The following is a 19613-nucleotide window of genomic DNA, read 5'->3' on the forward strand; positions in this document are numbered from 1 at the left end:
CTTAAAACTGATGACCCAGCTTGATCTCCATATTCGGGTGACGCTCGCTCAACGTCTTGAGTGCGAAGAGGCTTTTCCGGCTGGGATCCCGCTCTTTCAGATAGGTTCCTGGCTCGACACCGTTATCCCAGCCTTGCGTACTATGGAGACTTGACTGTGATGGGTCTCGTATGGGCGGCCGCAATATCCGCCTCGCATGCGAGTGTCGCAGCCCTGGAATATTTCAGCCTTTATGTCATTGCCTGGGCAATCTTCTCTTAGTGCGAATTGAGGGACTTGGCCTCAAGTGAATTGCGGTCGCACCGACCGCACCGGAGTTGATTCGATGAACTCTGTTTCAGTGTTGTGACTTTTGACCACCACCGGACTTATCGGGGGATGCAAAAGAGGGCAAGCTATGTGAGGAGTTTACGCTACTTGTAGATTAATTTGGATTGCTAATAGACCTACGCTACCTGAAGCAATCCCATAGCAACCGTCAGTAGAGCCACAAAAACAAAAGTAGGAATACAGGCATTCTGTAGATCCGTCTCGTTAATAAAGAGCAACCAAAAAATCACAAATATTCCACCCAAAATAAGATAGAAACACAACCACGCCAGGAACCTCCGCTGAGAAAATCCCATCTTGGCATGCAGACCCCAGCCAGGTTCTGATATTCTTTTCGAGAAAGGGGGAGGGTTTCTCTTCTTGGGAAGCATATCGATGATGGTTGTTTCTCCTCTACCCTTTTTTGGATCACGCAGTCCGAATACCATTTGCAATCCAGCTGCTCTCATGTGAAAATCATGAGGCAAAGGGACGGAATGGTTGTAGAATGGAGTAGCAGGTGGAGGAAGTTCTTTTTGAATAGGATTGACTTGATCTTTGTTCTCCCAGATCACAAGGAACTGCCAAATCAGTACAGATCGTGGTATGAGGGCATTTTCTGGTCTTACCTGAACGAAATCGATTGCGGTGCAACGTTTCCATGAGAAGAGTCGACGAATCCAACCCTCTGTGCTACGAATGGCCTTGTTGACTTGATGATACAGTTGTTCGTCGTCTAGCGCCTCTGCATTCTGAATTGGGGAAAGGTATATTTCTTTTGGCTCTGTAAAGTTCCTCTCAATGCACCAGTAAATGTCTTTCGTATCTACGGACGTCAGTACCACGGAAGAAATTGTCCTTGCCAGGGTATTGGTGCCGAGAGAAGACTGAGATGGTTGTCCGAGATTGGCTGGTTGTGTAGAAGAACTTGGCTTAGCAGCTTGCTGTGCCTTGAGACCTTGTCGTGTAAGAGGGAGAAGGGGAACATTGTTAGTGGTCACAGGGAAGCATGTTGCTTTGTAGCGATGAAACTCATCCCGGGAAAGAGCTAGAGCGAGATCAACTTCATGCCACTAGGAAGTATTATTATGAGACAACTTATTAGCAAACCATACGGAACTTACCTTCCAAGTTGCCATGTAGCCGCCGGCATTCAGCCTGGGTAGTGGTTGGCGAAACGGGGCCCAATCTATTGGCCGACCAGTCCATTCCTCAATTTTGAGTCTTAAGGTATTGAAGCGTGAGCGTACCAAACGCTGCGCTGGAATAAATTGAACCACTCTTACTCCGTCATTGTAGCTGATGTTCGGGAAGTGGTTCTGTAACCCATTAGCTATGAAGCATCGACTGACAACAAACAAACCTCTGCTAAATTCTCACAAACGAGAGCTATAGTAGGTCTCAACGCTGACTTGGCGAGCATTTCCTTGATTACCGATTGCAACATGCCCGCTCGGTCATCTTTGTACGCCATCCGGTCAATGAACTCGAGAACCTGAGATTTGACCTGCTCGCCATCGTCGAAACGAGTGTCGTTGAACTCGTCAGAAGATATTTTGTCTTCTGTAGTTGTAATGTAGTCACGAAATGCGCCCACACCAACGGAACCTCCACCTACTAGATATGCAAGCATCTCTGTAAAGACACACCCCAATTTCCATATATCGTTAGCCATCAAATCCAATGAAGAAGGGATACTGATTCTAGCGCTTGGTTCAGCTAAGCTCGCCCTTGGAGAGGCTTTTCGGACTTCTGGTGAGTCATACAGCCAAGCGGATTGACGAGCTCGACTCCCTTGCTCCCAGGTTCTGGCTCTAGACAGGTCTACTGATAAGCCAAAGTCTGTAAGCTTCAGAGAGACGCCTATACCAGCAGACCCTTCGTAGATTAAGATATTAGACGGTTTGATATCGCGATGAGCCATATGAGCGGAGTCATGAAGGTAAGCAACGGCGCTTGAGAGTCCGGAGAACTGGCCCCAGAGGGAATCAAGGTTTCGGTTTCGTAGGGGAACCGGAACAACTGAGTCGCGGAAGAGACGCTTCAAGTTCGAAAGAGCCAGTGGAAACACAAAGTTGAAATGCTGTGTTTTAACCCTCTCGAATCTAAAGACAGAGAGTGTCTCTATCAGGTGAGGATGATTCAAGCTCTTTAGACGCTTCAAGGACTCGTATTCGGCCCAGAACTGCTCAGCGCTTGTAGATTCATGTAGACGTTTGACCGCGCACTATATTGTTAGATACATCATACAGTGGCGTCCGAACTATGACAGACATGCCTTTCGAATGACATCTTTGGAATCGGAATGATTTCCGTTTAATGATAAGCGAGTCTCCACCCCGAATACGTTGGAGGTCTCGCCATCCGCGATTGGAGTTGCATACAAGCCTTTCAAGGTTCTTCGTACCTCGTCTGTTGCGACATTTTCAACGACTACCAAGACTTGATCCGGCATCGTATCCACCTTGGGCTCTAGCAAAGGAACCACCTGTGTTAATGAATCGAACAAAGGAATTCGATCAGTATCGGGGATATCAGGATCTTCTGTTGAAGGTTTGGGCGAAGGCTGGCCACGAGATAAACTTTCTTTTCCAAACCTTCTGACCACTCTGTTCTCCTCAAGGATACGCCGATATCGACTCGCTTTGCGGATTTTCTCCTCATCCTCAGGGCTAAGAGCTCGGGGAGTAAAGACGATATAGCCTGTGCCACTGTCATTTTGCTACGAAATGATCAGCTGGCGTAGTGACAATGTTCGGGAATGACATACCATTACTGAGTAATCCCCAAGCAACATAGCGTCTAAAACATTTCGTAATACTGGAAACCGAAGATACGGGTCTTTTATCTCGAATCCTACCCACTTTTTTTCATCCATTGACGCTAGACTGATCAAATGTCGAGGTTAGAAGTCTGTGGAGATCAATGTTGGAGGTTGCGCTTCAGTATTGTATTTAAGGAACCTCGGAACCCCGCAACTGTAAGATTGATCAGAAGGACACATCCTGTGGCTGAGACATATTGCAGCTGAGAACTCCTGATGACGGATTATGACTGGCTCATCTCCCCGCACGAAAAGCACGGTAAGAGTTGGGCACTTGCCAATACACGTGGCGTTCAAAGGACCACTGAGACTTGCTCTAAACGCGTCACCAACATGATCTGTACCTACAGGCAAATTAATATTCGACTGAAAGATGTCGGTTTTATGGATAAGCAGAAGAAAAGCTGATAGCAGCCTGAACTTTGATACACAACGAATCGAGTGCCCAGCGGCAGAATCCGTTACATCTTACCCTACAAAAGTTGCCTAGAAGACAACGACAAGGAGATACAATGCCTCTCCAGGAGGGCAGTGTAGGAACAACAGGGGCTTGAAATATTGGGTCCCGAAAAGGGGAAATACAAAGGAATGCGGGCTCGATTACGCGATAACAAAGTCCGACTTAATAGACAAGTTCATTTTACTAACTCATATCCAGCACAGTCTGACCAGAACCAGGCCTTTAGACTCTTAAACAAGCTTGAGGTTTCCAACAGAGTAACCGCACATCTGATCAGGAGACTTGCTACGAACTCCTCCAGGTCCAGTACCTTCTATGGGATGACTGCGGCCTATGAGGTTAAGCTTTAGGCTACAAATACAGATAATAAATAACAATATAATATTTATTTTCCCGATATAAGCTTTTACTTATAAGCTTTTATAATAACTAATAAATCTTATTATAAGCCCTAGGGCATTATAAAAAAAACACTAAGAAGTATATAAAAAGATATAACTAACTTTAATTTTATATCTTTATATATACACTATAATATAACTTTATATATAATATATTAACTACTTTAGTAAACTAAACTATTATTAGTAATAACTTAATAAGCCTAGAAGCTTAAGACTATATCTATAATTTCCTTATTATATTTAGTACTTTAACTTATATAAGCTAATATTAGATTATAAGGTAATATAGCTTTAAAGAGCTAAGAAAAGAAAATCTTTATCTTCTTAAATAAGATAACTTTAAAATATAAAGATATTCCTAGTAAGCTTTATACTAAGCTAGCTTTTTTTAGTTACGAGGCGTTTAAGGCAGCTATCGATAACCTAGGCGCTTGTTACGTTATGAAATTTGCTCGCGACGAGGTTAAGGCGCTGAGAGAGCTGACAGAGGAGGAGGATGAGAAAAATAAAGGCATCGTGGCGTTGAAGGGCAATATCGACGTCCAGTACCTTCAATCTTGGACCAGTCAATCTTGAGCCAAGGCTTCTCACCAAAGTCCATCGCGTTAGGCTCCCAGTTAAGAAGTGGATTGGTTCCAGAGTCTTTCTCAACTTGAAGAGCCTGCTTCCAGGGCTGAGCCTTGGCTGGCTGGGGACAGACGAGATCGCATTCCCCAACAGAGCTTTCGCGGGTCATGGGTTCGTCTTCGTAACGCTTCTTGTCGGCGTCGATAGGGCGACCGCGAGAATGTGAACGAGTTCTCTCCATTGTTGCGTCTGTGAGTTGTCAGTAAGAGGTCTTGAAGGGTGGATCAGCTACTACCTGCAGAATTGATAGTGTAATGTGATTGAGTGTTGAAGTTGGGTGAACAACCAGTTTGAACATCGACTAACTCGTTCTTCTATCATTGAAGCAGAGCCTCAGATCTGAGCATCCAATCAAAGTCGGACAAGATATCACAGACTTGGGAAATCTGATCAGCAATTGATTGGCTACTGAAAAAGGAGTACACCCATTTGTGCTGATGTTGTCCAACCACATTGGAGTCCCACGCCCAGATAATCAACGGATTTGTGTCTGCAGTAGTCTCTGCATGGAATTGATCATGAGATCTTTTCGAACCAATGATGAGGTCCTACCCCGCTTCAGTTGAGGCTCTGTGAGGATGATCGGTTAGAATCTGCCAATCAACTGGATAAAACCACAGCCTGATTCGTGACTTGAAGACTTCGGTCCCGAGATTTCTGTCCGTGCGGTTCCAGGTTTCAGATGCATGTCAGCATTCCATTCGACACGGAGCTTGAGGCATATCTAGGAGGTTCAGATCAGGACAGCTTTACTTGGTGGTAATTAAGGCTGAGATCAGTCAATATAAAGGAATTCTCCATCAATTCAAACAAATGCTCGTAGAGACTTCCCAAAGAGTGATTTTGCACGTTCTATACCTATCCAATTACATACACCCTGAGCTCAATGCTCTCTCGTATCTCCTCCGCGACAGCAGGGTCCTCATCAAAGAACGAAGTATGTGGCGTATCTACCATTATCAGTACATCCCTCAACGGAGCTCGGCACTTACACATGGCAACATCCTCAGTCCTCGCCAAATAATCCATCGTCTTGATCAGCCAAACCTCCTCATCAGATTGGTCACTAACGTAGTACCATTTCTGATCTGATGAGTAAGAGAAAAGGATATTCTCACTCACAACGTGGGGGTAGACCAAATCGCTGCGATGGCCGTCCTTTTCATCACATGTGCGGTAATCACAGAGTGTGAGGGGGTACTGACGGACGGGCTTGAGGGGTTTCCAGACACTGGGATGTTAGAGGGGATTGTATTTGGAGGGAGGCTTACTTTATTATTCTGAAGCGCTGAGAGAGAATTGATGGGGCTTGGGAGCCAAAGTCATGTTTGATCTTGGCGATTGTTCCTTCATAGGTTTGGTCTGAGGACGAGGTTAGTTTGTCAAGCATAGAGGTATTTGGATCATACCGTTGTGAGCGACCTTGCTGGGTCTACCGATGTACCCTTTCTCATCTTCAGGTGCAGAGCCTCGCGGTTGGCTCTGTCGGACCTATTCCCATTAGAACTGTCCAGAATAGCCCAAGGAGACATACAATATTATCAAACACACAAACCTTGACATGACTCCCTAGAACATCCTTCATAAACTTGACCACAGCAGGATACCCCTCTTCTTGAAATAAGGGACCGACATTTGGGAACTGGTGCTTCCATTTAGCTAACTGAAAGCCGTTTTTGTCCAAAGTGAAGTCGGATTCATGACCTCTGATGTCAGAGATTTGGACCCGCGCACTCGTGTTGATGACATTTGTATTCGCGATTTTGGTCTGAGTAAAGGGAATGTTTGAGTAAAACGGCTTCTCGGTTGCCCATTTCGGATCTGAGGCGTCGAAGAATTGGAGGGTCGCCGATTTGGATAGCAGGGAGTCTACCTCGACAGGCTTGTCGCGCGCGTTTAGTGTAACGTTTGAAGCTGCTTCTGCCATGGTAACTTGGCCTTAATTACACCATAAATCACACTGGGAAATAAACAGCTCTCATGAATTTATCGTCAAGAACTCGCTTCACAAAGCCAGAGTCAAGAGCCTCACGAGTTATCCCCGCACATGCAAGTAAGCGGCCAGCCTGCTTGAGCCATCCACTACAGCCCTGCAAGTCCCAACTGGTGTCTCATATCATTTTATTCACGCATCTCTACCTAATGAGAGCACTTCCCAGAACACCACCATAAAATGAGGCCCGACAGCCATTGACTCGCACTGTCTTCCTCACACAGTAAGATCCTCGACCCGACACTCACTGAAGCAGCGGCGGAGCTTTTCTCGGGCCGAAAGTAGCCTCCCATGCGTTCATGAACTTGAGAATCTTGGCTTCCTGGTTCTTGGCCGCGAGGACAGCGAGGCCGAAAGGGCGACCGTTGAAGTCTAGGTATCCGAGGGGAACATTTCCGACGGGGTATCCTGAGATTGTCAGTGTCGCTCATGAATTCTAGAGTAAACATACCGCTTCCACTGGCATACGCCTTGATAGCAGTGTCGCTTGATCCGACAATCACGTCAACACCGTATTCCTTGAAGATGCGGTCCAGTCCATCGTCGCGCGCAACCTTTCGGAGGTGAGCTAGGTTCTTCTCGTAGTCTTCAAGCGAGATATCCGATTCTTCGGCGTCGATCAAGAGTCCCTGGTCATCGTAACCTGAGGGGGGGTTAGCGGGGTCATCCATCAAGACGAGCACATACCAGGAGGCATTTCGAGATCGGGATGGGCTTTGTTGAACTCGATGAGATCTTTGAGGGAATGGATCTTTGAGTTTTCGGCCGACTCGAGATATTTGTTGAGGTCGTGCTTAAAGTCGGCCACTATTTCGTCAGTATAAGGTGTCAGTTGGCGGGCATTGACTCACTCATGATGACACCCTCACTGTCCTTCCCATCAAGCATGAAGCACTCAGATGGGGGCGGCAAGGGAACGTCGCCGACATACTTCTTGGCCAGCTCCTCCATCTTGTCATACGCAGCTTGGATCTCGGCGTGCTATAAAGTCAGCAAGCCCAGAAAAGCAGAGGCAAACTTACCATCTGCTTTGTCGCACTCTCAACAGGCTTGAGGTAGTCCTCTCCTGGCCACCATTTCTTGAAGTCGATCGTCGCAATCGACAGCTCATCCCAAGATCCCCCCGTAGTCGCAAACTCATCGGTCCCCGAGATAACATCCAGCAAAGCGGCAAGGTCGTATGGTGTCTTGGCCATAGGCCCAGCTGAGTCCATGGTATGACTGATAGGGATGATTCCAGACTGAGAAACTCGCCCGATTGACGGCTTGATCGTGTAGAGAGCGGCACGGGATGCGGGTGATACGAGGGATCCGTCTGTTTCGGTGCCGATGGAGAGGGGGGCGTAACCTGCGGAGACGGCAACTGCTGAGCCTGTAGAAGAGCCGGAGGGGTTCTGAACTGTTAGTATGGGATGCGGCGAGTCACGGAGTACTCACGCTGTGACCGTTGTTGCTGTCCTCGGGATCGATGCCGCCGCGAACGTAGGCAGATTGACATTGGCCACCTTTGCCGGACCAACCGCTCGGGAGGTCGTTGCTTCTGAAAGGAGTGAGTCGCGCTTCATTCGAATAGCTTCAGACGTACCGGTAGTATGCCCATTCCTAAAAGGTTAGCGAGGTCAGAAACAGAGGACCGAGAGACTCACACTCAGATTCGCTTTACCGATGATGATGAGGCCAGCTTGGATGAGTTTGTCGACGAGATCGGCATTCGAAGTCGGGGCCATGCCATCCAATGCCCAAGAACCGCAGGTCGTCTCCATTCCTAGCTCAGGAACCGTCGCGATATTGTCCTGGAATGTCAGTTTTGCGCAACACATCGATAACAAAGTCATACCTTGATCACGATCGGGATCCCATGCAAACGCCCCCGAACCTTGCCATCCTTTCGCTCCTCATCAAGCGCCTCCGCTCTCTGCCGCAGCTGATCTTTCGGCACCATACTCAACATCGCATGAAGGTACTTGTCATGCTTCTGAATCATCTCAAAGCTCTTCTCTACCAGATCAACACTTGTGAAGTGCCCATTCGTCAATCCAGAGGCGAGGCTTTTGGCGTCAATAGTGAGGAGATCGGACAGAGTGCGACTCTGCGAAAGAAAGGGCACCATTTGGCGGAGATTTGCCCATGTGAACATGATGTAGAGTGTAAAAGAGAAGAGGGAAATGAAGGCTATAAAATGGGACTGATGTAGAGCCATGCCTCGCATTCTCGCGGTGGTGAGGAGAAGCCTTATAAAGGTGAATGCGGCAGGCTGATGCAATTAACCGATTCCACGTGATTTTGGTGCAACATTCGTAGTGCCAGGCAGTGAATTGACCAAAACACTTATTGTTCAAATGGGCCTTTGGACATCAACGTCTCTAGATTTGCTGGTCCTTGCAAACTCATGAAAGCATCCAAATCTCCGATCGAAATGTCTTGGGGGCCATTGTTTGAGTTCTCCAGTAATCGCTCTTGGACTGGTCTGTCACGAAAATCTGACAGATATCGATCTAAGCAGAATGTCTCGACTGAACAAGGCTCTGGGGGAGACTCTTCTCCGAATGAGCTGAATGAGCCAGCTTGCGCTTTTGTTGATGACATAATGTTCTAAGCGGTCAGTATGTTCTCATCCTCTCAGCGACTCTCATACTCACGTATTTTGTAATCGTGTACATGAGTTTACGAACAGATTAATACGTCAACATGCATCACCAATCTCACTTGAACAGACGCCAACTTTAATAAAATTCACAAAGAGGCTCATTCACAGACTCGAGGTCTGCCGATTTCCCAATTCAGCAACGTAGCCTTACATTTCACTCATCAACATGTTTGGCTCTCATCTCATCTTGCTTTTCCCTCATTACACTTCATCAGGCTGACCCATGCAACAACCGATATTATCCATCTACTGAATCGTGTCACCGATTTCCCAAAAGGGAAGACATCGGGCAGCTGAAGACGATGACGAGGGTAAGCATCGCCTGTTTCACTTTTGGAGCCTTTGACGCCCGATGAACTTCTTGCCAATTACTAATTGCCCCAAACTAATGCAGTCGTGGTCAATCCCTCCTCATCACCAGGCATGATCATAGGTTCAGCCCCAATAACTTTGAACCCAACAGACGTATACAGCTTGATCCCCATTGGACTCCCAAAAACCGTAGCAACAAACCCCTCGCGCTCTGCCTTTTCCATTCCGTATTTACAAAGCGCAGCTCCGCAACCTCGTCTGCGATAATCTCGATGCGTCGCGAGATTAACAAGATGGAGTTGCTTGCTACCGAATTGACTGAAATGCATATCATAAACCTCTTCTACACGCGATGCAAAGTAGCGCATGTGAGGGAGGTTTGCATCACGACGTTGGAGGTCGCCCAAAACACCAGGTTTGACTGGGTTGTTAGCTAGGATGTGAAAATTGAGGCTGACATACCTGGTTTGACACCACTAAGACCAGAGACATCCCAGATTCCCAGGGCGACAATCCTTTGCCCAGCCTCTATGACAAGAATGTCATAGCTTTCAGGCTGTTTCAAAAACCCCTCATACTCGAGTCTAGTCCACTTCCACTGATCTTCAGGGTATTCATGGCGATATGGGAATCGGTAATCTCGTTCTGGATCATCAGGAAAGGCTTCAATAGCAAGTTTTGTGATGCCGTCCAGGTCATCAATCGTAGCCTGTCGCATACGCAGTTCCTGGTCGATTGTTCGCTCCATGGTTATTGTAATTCCCACTGTGGCTGGTTGATTCGTCTTTTAATGGTGGTTGTCATCAAATGTTTCTGTCTCAAAAGAGTAATCGGTAGGTGAGACTGCAGATCTTTGCTCTTTATGGTAGTCGATAGAAACAGCGTCTGACAAGTCACGCCAGCTCGGGATCCATGCCTGATGTGGAAGTCGGTAGAGGCCCTGAATATTTAGTTCCCGACCCCACAACTTTATTGCGTGGACCTTTTGTACCGATTACTGAATTAAGCAAAATGATTGATAACGGTAGGTTCTTTTGTCTGTGTCTGTGTTTGACTCTGCTGACTGTGATAGTGGACTGGTTTGAAGTGATTGAGAATCTGGAGGAGGATTTGTTCGATGGTGACGACTGGCTCTCGGACCTTTTACGCGAGGAGCCCAAGGATGGCGTCAACGTCGACGTGGAGCCTGTTGAAGGTGTTCCGGCCACCGAATCTGGTGTGGCTGAAGAGTTGACTTTGGATCCGTCACTGTTGACCCTCCCGACTTACACGAACTATCCCCGCAGTTACACTCAAATCTTTGAGCCCCATGATCTTCCGATGGATCATGTGTTTCCGAGCTTGACTCTGCAACAAAGTGTCTCTTCAGAAGATGACATACGATTCACACCGAGCACCAACTAGATCTTGACTCCGCCTGGGTCGAGTGAGCATTCTCAAAGTCCTCCAAGGACAGCAAAGACCCAGAAACGCAAGCCTCGATCAGACCGTAAACCAGATCGATCAGATGTTTTGACTACAGATCTTGTAAGATACCTGAATCAGTGTTGTTCTCGCTAACCATTCAGGCTCCCAAAACAGAGTACAAACACGATCAAGGCGGCAACCTTCAGGGTGTATTCACTGTATCTGGACTGAATACTAGAGTTAGAGGTCCATTCACTGAAGAAGCTCGAAAGGCCACTGCGAATGCTAGAAAGAGAGGTGTTTGCGAAAAGTGTCGCGGCTTGAAAGTTCGGGTAAGTTTCAGGATATTTGAGTGATCAAGCTAACTGGCCAGTGTATCATGCCAGAGAATCCATATGAACCATTGTCAGATGCTCAAGACTAACAATTCTGAAACGTCCATGCATCAGAGTCAATCTTCACGAGCTTCCGTTGCACCGATTGGGTATGTTTCTCTATCGGTGATTGACCAAGCTGACCTTTTAGGCTCTACACGCGACAACAAGCTGTATGAATGGCTGTCTATCAAAGACGTCATGAACGCAAAGCTAAACATCGACCTCGATCGACATACCATCAAGCTGACCCAAGGATTCGACTGCGAAGTTGAAGTTACTGTATCAAAGTTTCAGCCTCTACCTGGTGACAAGACTTCATATCCATGGAGAGACTCTGCAGGGAACCAACGAATGCTCGAGTTACCGCACTACTACATCGCCGACATGGATAGACATCAGAGGGTCATTGATGAATACAACCAAAAGTCGTACAAAGTGTACATTCAGAGACGGCTCAAAGGAAAGAGTCCGTTGATGAACATCCAAGAGGCGATCAGGTTCTCGGAACAACACAACAGCTCCCTTGTCAAATATGGTCTGCGTCTTTGGGCAGGAAGCCGACTGACTGAGCTCCCGTGGATGATCTGCGGCGAGCATACCCTCGGTCAAATTCCAGTTCAAGATCTCGAATGTCCCCGTAGCGGTACGATACCGATTCCTCCGATCATGGACACGCAGATGGACCATCTTGTCATCAAAAACATCATGACTCCACTCCGTCAACGGATCCTCACAGGCCTACAGACAAAAATCATGGAGAACAAACGCGAGAATTGGTACGAGATTTATCTCACGACTTTCGTGCTCCTCAGCAACATGGAGCGCCAATTCGCACAGGTTCTGTACATCATCGACTGGTATGGAATGGAGAGTCGTTTCGGCACAAGAGGAAACTCTTCCGTCAGCGAGTCATTCATCCACTCATGTAAAACACTACTGGCATTCTTTCACTATGCTGGTGGAAGCCATAAGCCACTGGCCCTTGATTGGAAAGGTTCAAAAGCGCCTCTTGGGATTATGACGCAGCAGCAGGCTGAGTATTTGGATAAGACACAGAAACAGATTGATCGCGAGGGCGAGAATTTGAGTGGGTTGAAGACGGAGTCGATTTACAAAAGGGATATGTATTGGTGCCATCAGTTGTTGTTGGGAGATTGCAAGGTCGATGAGCAGAATGATCGGGAGATTGACGAACTGAAGGAGGAGGACTACATCTTTCACTGACATGGCTTAGTTTGGCTTGAAACGGATGTATTAGGGGAAGGTTGGAATGATGAGCATTTATGAGGTTTTTATCGAGGACAAAATATCATATTATACCCATGAGCTCCATCGTGATGTCTTGCCTGTTGCGAAGTCCCTCGTAATTCCAATGGCAAACAAAGGCTCGCAAGATAGTTTGACCACATGTTCCTTGTAAAGATGCATTAAAATCTTGCCGTGAAGCATCAAACTAATAATAAGGTAGCTGCCCACAGGAGACTGACAGACCTTGGTGGGTTACCGCGTTGACCACCAGCTGAGGTGGCTTCTCGTTGCCTACATTCTGTGTCAAATCGTCAGCGCGGTTATATTGTAAAACTAAATTTACATTTCCCTCTGTGGTTTATTTACCATGCCCTGATCCAATTCGGTGTCAACCTGTAGAGTAAGTGGCATGATACGTCGTGGAGGCGTACCTTCCTGATGTCCTACCAGGCACGTGGAAAGCCCACATGGCGGTTAAGCTTAAGCATCAAGGGCCAATAAAACAGAGCTGGCTATCCAAAAAGGGTATATGTACCAATCTTGTGAGAATTCTACGTGTTGGCAATGTGCTAGAAGGAAGCCAGAGTACGTTGCCTCTCTACTCAACAGGACTGTTCACGGGCTGGGTATGTGAGTCGAGGTATCAAGTACAGTTGACGCGTAGCATAAGAGCATTCTCAATGACATTGAGGACAATGGCTCCCCTGTCTCATCAGTAATACGGTTTAGGCTGTTGTTGATTCATGGAACGTTTGGACACATGGTTCTGGGCCAGGAAAGACATTCAAACGTGTGGATAACGGGAAGTCTGTGAGCCTTGAATAAAATATGGGTGAAAGACTCAATTGACAATAGCTATTCTGAATATCCAATCTGTGTGAAAAGCTCATCACCAATGTCATCGAGGAATCAATAGACAACCAGTATCCGCAACCCTTCCTTCAAACGATTATAGCATCTCCTTCTCCGGAACCTCTGCGTGGTGAGAGGACTGATCTCGGTAGATGATACTCTCGAGGCCAATCTCACGGTTAATCTCGGCCATGCGCTCGTTATCAGCAAGAGCAGTTCCTTCAGATCCAAAGATGATGTCCTAGAACAGTCAGCAGCTGTGTTGCCAAAGCTGGAGGGATACGTACCATCTCTTCGAGTGACAGGCGCTTGGTCTCTGGAACAACAAACCAGATGAAAGCTGCACCGATCCACGTGAGTAACCCAAACAAGATATAGGTTCCGTATGTGATGTCTTCCAGCATATCTGGTGTGACTTGTCCAACACTGATCAACGTTAGCTAGCACAAAGAATACCGCGTCACGTCACATACATAAAGTTGTTCATCCAGTTACTTGAGGCACCAAGCGAAGTACCATAAGGTCGCGTGCTGAGAGGCCAGACCTCGGCGACGATGATCCAGGCACAAGGACCCCAAGAGTCTAGTATAATTAGCATGAGCCCGCAAACGAGAGTTGAGCGTAGACTCACATCCAAAGTGGACGACAAACAGCCAGACCATGCAGATAGCAGCCCAGCCAGCGGCCTTGTGAGTCTCAAACTGGTCGATGTTCTTGGCAAGAATGACGGCGATGATGAGATGGCAAGCACCCATACCAATAGCGCCGACAGTCAAGACAGGCTTACGGCCGAGTCGATCGATCCACAAGACTGCAGGAACGGTAGCGATAAACATGACGATACCGACGACGCCGGTGGCCAAGAGACTGGTGGTGTTGCTGCTGAGACCAAGTTGGCCAAAGATCTGAGGGGCGTAGTAGAGGATCTTGATTCTGTTAGCTAATTAGATGCATGTTGGTGTGGCAAAGACTTACAGCGTTGATGCCGGTCCACTGCTGGAAGAACATGGTCACAGTAGCGACAATGACACGCTTGAACATGGCCTTGGACTTGAAGAGGGCACCGATAGCAACGAATTGGAGTTTGACAGTGTTCATTGCTGTCTCCGCTTGGAGATGAGGGAATCTCTCAGCCAAGCTTCGCTTCTCGAAGAGCGATTGAGCCTTGATCTCGAGGAATTCCAGTTCAATCAGTTCGTGGTCGCTGGGTAGATCTCGAAGGTTGGCCAGGACTTGTCGGGCCTCCTCTTCTCTGCCGTGGTGGATCAGCCATCGAGGCGAGAAGGGCATCCACGCCATGCCGGCGAGCAGGATGAGAGCTGGGGCGAGCTGGAGGCAGATGGGGATGAGCCAGGCAGCGTCCTTTTGGGTCTCTCCAGTTCCACCGATGAAATGGCAGCCACTGTTGATTGTGAGTAGAGAGATGGTCTGAACGAGTGCGAGACTTACTAGTCGATCCAAAAACTGATCATGATACCGAAAGTAATGGCGAGCTGTTGCAGAGCGACCAAAGCGCCTCGAACCTCACTATGACACTGTAAGCCTCAGAATATCAGTAGCGTCGGTCGTCACATACGGCGGAGCGCATTCGGAGTTGTAAAGTGGAACAATGGTGGACAAACTACCGACTCCCATGCCACTATAGATGTTAGCTTGGATCGAAGTGTGCTGGGAGTTACACACGTACGTGATGAATCGTCCGGCGAGGATGACTTGGTACCCAGCTTGAATGGCAGTAGACTGAATGACAACGCCGACGATAAAGACACAGGTCGCGATCAAGATGCCATATTTACGGGAGCACAATTCGGCGATAGCACCCGACATGAGAGTTCCGAGCCATGCACCAAGCTCAAGAATAGACGTGAGCCAACCTTTTTTGGTCTTGTTCTCGACATAATCGCCCATGTCTAGACAGGTCAGCAGTGATGAGATACAGGACGAGGATCCTTACGCCTCTCAAAAGAATCCATTGTCAGAATTCCCGAGAACATTCCCTGGTTGTAACCGTAGAGGATACCTCCAATACAGGCGAACATGGCAATTCGGGCGACCTTCCAGTTCTTGACAAAGGCTCGCGCGCCACTGTTACCCATAAGCGCCTGGCGCCTCTGGAGGGCGGCATCGTAAGTGCCGACTGTAGTCGTTGCGACACCCATGTTGACTCTGTTTCGTTCGGTCTTGGCTGTCTGTGGGTTGGAAAGGGTAGAGTCGCAGTGGACTCGATGCAACTGCTTTGAGTGCCAGAGGGAAATCACTGCAGCGATGTGCTGTTGCATTTGTATCTATATGTGAAATCTCACCCGGCAGTTTGAGGCTGCAGGATAAATCCTTGTATCATCCATGAGTCTGTATTACCAGTACATGACAAGCAACGAATCAATTTCGGCTAATTCAAGAGGCATACACGATGTAACGGGCCGAATAGAAGCGACAAAGTTATCCAATATCCGACTGGCATTTGTGATTTTTATGCATTATTGTCACTTTGAGTGAAACATTGCCAACCTCGCTTTTCCCCATGGGGACAGTTTTGCCTTTAGCCTGAAGGCGCTTCGCAACCTTGTCAACTCAGGCTAAAGGCGGGAAATGGGTTGATGGAACGTAAGACTGCGAAATATGCGCGCCTGTAGCAGTGCAGGGCCGTAAGGCAAGAATCCGAAAGGGGAAATAACACGAGTCGATCTGCGGGGAAAGCTGGGGAAGATTGGGAATTAAAATTCACATAATAGCCGATTCTGATCCTTCGGTCGCTTCTGTTGTTGGCGGTCAAATGGATTTGGGGTAGCATGACATTGAGGACAGTAAGACGGAGGTATATTGAATGAGATTTAAACTACTGTGCCCCGGAGCAAACTATTTAAAGGACAATTATTGCCAAGATATCTAGATAACAGCCGAGAGGAGTTGTCTAGGGGCGTTCTTCCATGACCAGGGGGTCTGGGGCTCGGGCTCATCAAGGAGGACAATGCCAGTCTGGAGATCCATATCAATGTCCTTGACATACAACTTCCAGTCGCGAGAGTAGATCTTGTAACCGAGGTACAGGACGAGAATGATGGGACCTGCGAGGAAACCCATAAAGAAAGCCTCAGCATCGGGAGGAGAGCCATCGGGAGCCTGATTATGTTAGTACAAGATTATCACATCACGTTGGCTAGGTTAACTTACATAGAGGCAAGAGTAGAAAGTGGCAATGAGAGCAATGGCGTTGAGGAAGACGCCGAGGTAGCTGCCCCAGACACCGAAGGGAGTCTTGTAAGGGACGAGGTCCAGGCTGATTCCCTGGGCCTTGAAACCAGCTCGCATACGGGCGTGGGCCAGGCAGATGGTGCCCCAAACGAAGAGGAAAGCAAGACCGGACAAAGCCAGAAGCCAGTCAAAGACGGTACCTCCATTCTTGGCCTCTCCGACATAGGCCAGGAGACCGAAAGCAAGCTGAATAAGGACACACCAGAGGGGACGTCCCTTGGAATCAATGTAGTTAAGGAACTTGGGAGCGTGGCCACGGGTAGCCATAGCCTGCATGGTACGGGTTGAACCAAAGGTACACGAGTTGGCAACGGACAAGACGGAGATGGTGATAACGGCGTTGAAGATGGAGGGCAGAACCTTGATACCTGCATCTTGAATGGCGAGGACGAAAGGCGAGGCCTTGGTGTTGGCGCCAGAGGCACCGAGGAGACGAGGATCATCAGATCGGAGAATAATTCCGACAATGAAGAGGTTGATGACGTAGAAGAGAGCAATACGCCAGAAGACCTGCTTGGAGGCAGTGGGGACAGACTTGCGGGGGTTAGCAGTCTCAGCGGCGGCGAGACCAACCATTTCAGTACCACCGAAGGCAAAGGCTAGAGTCGTTAGTCATTGTAGAATCGAAGCAGTGGTCAAGACTTACCGGCAATGGTAAAGACAGCGCAGAAGCCCTTGAAGTTGGTGAATGCACCGGGGTTGTCCCAGTACTTGGTGCCGAGGTAGCCCTGATTACCGACACCACCACAGTTGATGATGATACCGAGGATGATGAATCCCAAGCAAGCGCAGATCTTGATGGCGGACAGGACGAATTCGACTGCGATGCGTTAGTGGTGACACAAGAAAGACGATGGTGACGAAAGCTTACCCTCTCCGTAACCACGGACACCAAAGATCTGAACGATGGTGAGAGCGACGAGGAAGACAGTGACCCAAACAGCCTAGCGAAGCATGTTAGCTAATTGAACCTGTCAAAACGTCAAGGTGCATGTGCCAAGACGAACGGGCATCGCCAAGGCCGCCAAGGCAGATCATTAAAAAGAAATCTACGAACCATGTGGATGTCAGTGCGCCAGAACTCAATCGTCTTGGACGCAGCAATCAACTCGAAAGGAAGAACTGTAAGCCAGGACAGAGCATATTCCCAACCGCAAGCAAAGCCCCAAGAGGGATCGACGAAGCGGACAATGTAGGTGTAAAAGGCACCGTTGACGGGGTACAGAACAGCCATTTCTGCGAGGGCGAGGTTGGTGCAGAGCAACATGACACCGATGATGAGATCTAGATTACGTGTTGGTTATTGCGCGACATCGAGCGGGGCGAGGAAGAGAAACTTACAGCCTGCGATAATTAATTAGCAATTGGTTCGTCAATCGAAATGTCGTTTTTAGGGATTTACTCACCAATTACCAGCGACGCGGGACCTCCCTTGTGAAGAGCACTACCAGAACCGACGAAAAGACCAGCGCCGATGGCACCACCAATGGCAATCATCTGCATGTGTCGACCGCGGAGATCACGCTTGAGCTGGCCCTCGCCCGAGGTCGTGCCCTGCTCCTCATCGTGAGGCACCGTGACCGTAGTCTCGTCCTTGGTCTCATAATTCGCCTCATCCTTGTGCGGTGACGACGACATGTTGGGCGAATGTTTTTACTGTGCGAGTACAGTAAAACAGTGGAGGAAAGAGAGAGAAAGTGTAGAAGATGTCTGTCTGTCTCAAAACAAACCGAGAGCGTGTAGCAGAACCTGGGCTCTCAAGTGTCTTTATGTGCCAAGACCAACAGGGACGCTAGGCAGCTTTGAACAAGCTTAAGATAAGCTTCAGCTGCGACGCTAAAGAGTGGATGGGCTCGGCGGGGTTCTTTCTCGATATCATCTCCTCCCCCGAGAAGGGGGAGAGGGGCCTGGGGGCTAGGGGGCTAGGAGGGTATTGGTCTAGAACCCTTGTCTCTGCAATTAAAACGAGACATTCCAATGCGACGTCCATGCTTTGCTGTGCTTTGCTGTGCTGTGCTGTACCGGTAGTCTACAGTAGGTTCAGGCACCCTGGGGCTGCCACACTCAATTGTCGCCCGTGTTTCCTTGACATCTCTGGGCGCATCTTGGCTGCCGACTTGGCAATCTCTTGTCACTCTTGGCGATGTGTATGTACAATGCATTTTGGCGTTGCAACACATTCAGATCACGTTGCATTCGTTTTAGATATCGTGATGCTTCATGCGGCGTGGACCAATCTACTGGTAAAACTTGCCCTGTCAGCGACCTGCAATCCTTCTAGCATTTTACAATCTGACCACCATACCAACACGGAAGACAAAAATACAACCAACCCGACCTCCTTATCAAGGACATGGTCCCAGGGCTCGCCACGGCCTTTTGTTGGGTCCAGCGCCACGCCCGTTCCAGATAGCGCTGGAGCTCTACAGATAGGCAGAGCCGACTGGTTCACTTCTATTGGGCTGGCGTCCCCGAACAGTGGTCACTTGCAGGGGGGGGGAAACAGTCTTTTCTCCAACGAACTTTAAACGAGTAGAGCTTCAGCTCCTCTTTACCCCAGAGTCTCTCCAAACATGAACTTTGACAGGCTGGTCATGCGATGGGGCCCTTGGTGCGTGCAAAGGAGCATTAGCCTTTCCAGGTCTAGAGCAAAGTGCTGACCCGTGTACCATATCTGCCGCTGAAGCTCCTGTTACGTCGCAAAAACGGTCATAGCTAGCGCGCTATGGTGCCATTTTGCCTCCGCTCGTGCGGGCGGTTGTTCTAGAACAGTTCCTTAGGATCACCACTGCAACCTTGGACAGCAAATCACGACCCATCTACGTTATCACTATCACTGATAGCTCCAAATCTTGGGCCCCGCAACAACCACCAACGGGTCCCCGACCTACCGCTTTAGGA

The 19613-nt window shown here is 48.4% G+C and overlaps 8 protein-coding genes across 8 annotated transcripts; 1 reads left to right on the forward strand and 7 right to left on the reverse strand.

The window, feature by feature from the left end:
* Positions 1 to 140: 140 nt before the first annotated feature.
* Positions 141 to 3106, reverse strand: FSUBG_10244 (serine threonine kinase; the record flags this gene model as incomplete). Its single annotated transcript, XM_036674802.1, has 7 exons — positions 141 to 213; positions 607 to 890; positions 939 to 1382; positions 1434 to 1628; positions 1673 to 2536; positions 2717 to 3031; positions 3080 to 3106. The coding sequence occupies 7 exons, from the start codon at positions 3104 to 3106 to the stop codon at positions 141 to 143; spliced, it is 2202 nt and encodes a 733-aa protein (XP_036534278.1).
* A 717-nt stretch (positions 3107 to 3823) lies between these two features.
* Positions 3824 to 4805, reverse strand: FSUBG_10245 (uncharacterized protein; the record flags this gene model as incomplete). The annotated part of the gene is made up of 2 exons (XM_036674803.1): positions 3824 to 3924; positions 4547 to 4805. The coding sequence occupies 2 exons, from the start codon at positions 4803 to 4805 to the stop codon at positions 3824 to 3826; spliced, it is 360 nt and encodes a 119-aa protein (XP_036534279.1).
* A 497-nt stretch (positions 4806 to 5302) lies between these two features.
* On the reverse strand, positions 5303 to 6551 carry FSUBG_10246 (7-alpha-cephem-methoxylase; the record flags this gene model as incomplete). The annotated part of the gene is made up of 6 exons (XM_036674804.1): positions 5303 to 5348; positions 5499 to 5574; positions 5617 to 5855; positions 5896 to 5986; positions 6034 to 6115; positions 6180 to 6551. The coding sequence occupies 6 exons, from the start codon at positions 6549 to 6551 to the stop codon at positions 5303 to 5305; spliced, it is 906 nt and encodes a 301-aa protein (XP_036534280.1).
* Positions 6552 to 6861: 310 nt separating this feature from the next.
* On the reverse strand, positions 6862 to 8754 carry FSUBG_10247 (glu asp-tRNA amidotransferase subunit A; the record flags this gene model as incomplete). Its single annotated transcript, XM_036674805.1, has 9 exons — positions 6862 to 7025; positions 7069 to 7260; positions 7305 to 7424; positions 7469 to 7598; positions 7640 to 8011; positions 8055 to 8157; positions 8203 to 8219; positions 8264 to 8410; positions 8455 to 8754. The coding sequence occupies 9 exons, from the start codon at positions 8752 to 8754 to the stop codon at positions 6862 to 6864; spliced, it is 1545 nt and encodes a 514-aa protein (XP_036534281.1).
* An 881-nt stretch (positions 8755 to 9635) lies between these two features.
* On the reverse strand, positions 9636 to 10324 carry FSUBG_10248 (uncharacterized protein; the record flags this gene model as incomplete). The annotated part of the gene is made up of 2 exons (XM_036674806.1): positions 9636 to 9997; positions 10039 to 10324. The coding sequence occupies 2 exons, from the start codon at positions 10322 to 10324 to the stop codon at positions 9636 to 9638; spliced, it is 648 nt and encodes a 215-aa protein (XP_036534282.1).
* A 263-nt stretch (positions 10325 to 10587) lies between these two features.
* FSUBG_10249 (uncharacterized protein) lies at positions 10588 to 12584 on the forward strand (the record flags this gene model as incomplete). The annotated part of the gene is made up of 4 exons (XM_036674807.1): positions 10588 to 10600; positions 10649 to 10933; positions 11122 to 11315; positions 11394 to 12584. 4 exons carry the CDS (start codon positions 10588 to 10590, stop codon positions 12582 to 12584), a joined length of 1683 nt encoding a protein of 560 aa, XP_036534283.1.
* A 973-nt stretch (positions 12585 to 13557) lies between these two features.
* Positions 13558 to 15619, reverse strand: FSUBG_10250 (quinate permease; the record flags this gene model as incomplete). The annotated part of the gene is made up of 9 exons (XM_036674809.1): positions 13558 to 13701; positions 13748 to 13886; positions 13934 to 14042; positions 14092 to 14386; positions 14436 to 14862; positions 14910 to 14987; positions 15037 to 15099; positions 15148 to 15370; positions 15415 to 15619. 9 exons carry the CDS (start codon positions 15617 to 15619, stop codon positions 13558 to 13560), a joined length of 1683 nt encoding a protein of 560 aa, XP_036534284.1.
* Positions 15620 to 16346: 727 nt separating this feature from the next.
* Positions 16347 to 18350, reverse strand: FSUBG_10251 (putative GAP1-general amino acid permease; the record flags this gene model as incomplete). Its single annotated transcript, XM_036674810.1, has 6 exons — positions 16347 to 16580; positions 16632 to 17311; positions 17359 to 17532; positions 17584 to 17656; positions 17770 to 17996; positions 18119 to 18350. 6 exons carry the CDS (start codon positions 18348 to 18350, stop codon positions 16347 to 16349), a joined length of 1620 nt encoding a protein of 539 aa, XP_036534285.1.
* Positions 18351 to 19613: the final 1263 nt, after the last annotated feature.

Source organism: Fusarium subglutinans, assembly GCF_013396075.1.
Source record: "Fusarium subglutinans strain NRRL 66333 chromosome Unknown NRRL66333_c0000175, whole genome shotgun sequence".
Classification (NCBI taxonomy): domain Eukaryota; kingdom Fungi; phylum Ascomycota; class Sordariomycetes; order Hypocreales; family Nectriaceae; genus Fusarium; species Fusarium subglutinans.